Raw genomic sequence first — 2,305 nt, forward strand, 5'->3', positions numbered from 1 at the left:
TCTACGGCTGCATGTTGTCTGTTCCTATTTTCCTGATGTGTAAAACCTAACGATTCTTCTATGTCGGGCCTTTGGGCTGAAACGTTGGGCCATATAGCACCAAACTAGCACATTAGGCTGCAATTATACGTATATATTAACCTAACAAGATTTCACAGGGGGGGCGAGATGATGGGGGGTGTCTGACCCCTGCTCGCACCCCCTGTCTCCTCCCCTGATAGTGCCAACTAGTTAAACAAATGATAGTTCATCCTAACTACTATCAAATGACATTTCCAATTAATAAGTGCCATTGGCTAAATAGGGGATAGTTCATCGGTGTTGCTGCTACCAGATCTTCCTCTTCCTCTTCTGCTTCTGCTGCTGCTTCTTCTTCTTCTTCTTCCTCCTCTTCTTTAAATCCTGCACCGACCTCTGTTAAGCCACATTGCCTCTGCCCACTCCAACCTTTTGTTCTTCCAAGCGTCATTGTCAAATGCCTCCACACCATGGCCGGGGCTAACAACATCATCAAGCTCGACCTCTTCCTCCTTAGGCACTTGTTCATCAAAGCCCCACTGGAGGATCCAGTTATGCAGAATGCAACAAGCAAGAACAAGCTTAACCTGAGTGGGGTATGGGTGGAATGGCTTATGATCCAGGATCTTAAACCTATTCTTCAGAGCTCCAAATGCCCTCTCAACAGTTACTCTAAGGCTGGAGTGTCTGAGATTATACAGCTCCTGTGCAGTCCTAGGATAGTTCCTACCAGAGAACTCATTGAGATGGTACCTGGTTTTCCTGAAGGGTGAAAGAATACCCGGCCGACATGCATAGCCAGCATCTCCAAGGTAGAACTTGCCGTCGGGGATGTTGATCCCATCAGGTCGAATCATGCTGTCACTGAGAATGTTAGCATCATGCGCTGACCCCTCCCAGCTAGCCAGCACATATGTGAACTTCAGATCAAAGTCAACAGCAGCAAGCACATTCTGGCTTGTGTAGTGCTTCCTCCCCCTGTATGCTGCAGACTGTGACCTAGGAACTCTAGTAGTGACATGAGTACCATCTATTGCCCCAATGCAATCCTGAAAATGGCATCACAAGCCTGTGTTAGTGCTCAACTTGAACAATACAAGCATATCAAGGCATGAAAAGTGTATGTTGCCAATGCTCACCTTGAAGTATGGATACCATCTTGGGCTTCTGCGAATCTTGGGTGGAGTCTAGCCAGATGGTCTCCTGATCATCTCTCCTCTAAGATCCCCAATAGCAAAAAGCACCTGCTTGAAGTACCTAGATATGGTCTCCATTGATCTCCTGAACGTGTTCTGAATGACCTTGAACCTCTGGTTATGGCCAACAACATGGAGGAACATGGCCACTTGCTCTTCCACACTAGTGTTGATGTTATCTTGTAGCAGCCCCTTGATCCTGAAGGACTCGACAAGCCTAGCAAATGGTGCTCTTTTCATTCGAAGCATCCATAGAGCCTCAACGTCATTGCAGTTGTAGATGTAGTTCAGATTTTGGATCCTCTCCTGTTCTCGGATAAACAATGGACCATAGCGGATCAAAGGTCTCCCAGCATGATGAACAACTCTCTGGTGCATGAACATGACCCATGCCTGAATCACACTAATTAGTGTTGCTGCCTGAATTATCAGCCTCATCCATGCGTCCATAACCTAGTAGACATTGATGGTTCATTCAGTGGGTAATCGATCCTACACCTAGCCTAACGGCCTAACCACCGACCTAACAAAGGGGGGAGGGGGTGTTGCTTACCGGCATTGGAGACGAGGACGGCTTAGGGGGAGCCATGGCACAGACAAGGTCGACCAGATGGTGGCCAACAGCAAGGAAAGCACCAGATCCGCCGCAAACACCGCCGCCTCTTCCGCTTCCGCAACCGCCCCCTCTAGCGCAGATCTGAAATCATAGCCGCCGCCGATGGTGAGGCAGTAGGGAAGAAAGGGGGGTAGTGGCTATTGTGGGTGAGCGAGTGAAAGGGGGTGAGGCTAGATTTGGCGCTGGGACGGCGCGCCAGATTTCCATCTCCCGCCATCCCCCCTCGCCCTTGCCTCGCACGCGCCCGTGCGACCTCGCGCCGCACTCAGCATGGCTCGCGAGAAACTGCCGATCCGAGCGTTTCCAGCGAGCCAGGCTGTGGGCTGCTTTGAGAAGCGTGCGATACAGGCCCAACAATGAAACCAAGCAACCAAACAGGCCTCTTCCTTCCTGCGCGGGCCTAGTTGGGCTCGATGCGGGAAACCAAACACACCCCAAGTTTTCCCCCCTACCTACATCCGCACACCACCTCCTT

General features: G+C 50.5%; 1 protein-coding gene across 1 annotated transcript; it reads right to left on the bottom strand.

The window, feature by feature from the left end:
* Positions 1-395: 395 nt before the first annotated feature.
* Positions 396-1,803, bottom strand: LOC119310426 (putative nuclease HARBI1). The gene is made up of 3 exons (XM_037586185.1): positions 1,768-1,803; positions 1,263-1,667; positions 396-1,067 (listed from the first exon to the last, which is right to left on the bottom strand). Exons 1-3 carry the CDS (start codon positions 1,801-1,803, stop codon positions 396-398), a joined length of 1,113 nt encoding a protein of 370 aa, XP_037442082.1.
* Between the last annotated feature and the right edge of the window lie 502 nt (positions 1,804-2,305).

This window comes from Triticum dicoccoides, chromosome 5B (genome assembly GCF_002162155.2).
Source record: "Triticum dicoccoides isolate Atlit2015 ecotype Zavitan chromosome 5B, WEW_v2.0, whole genome shotgun sequence".
Taxonomy (NCBI): domain Eukaryota; kingdom Viridiplantae; phylum Streptophyta; class Magnoliopsida; order Poales; family Poaceae; genus Triticum; species Triticum dicoccoides.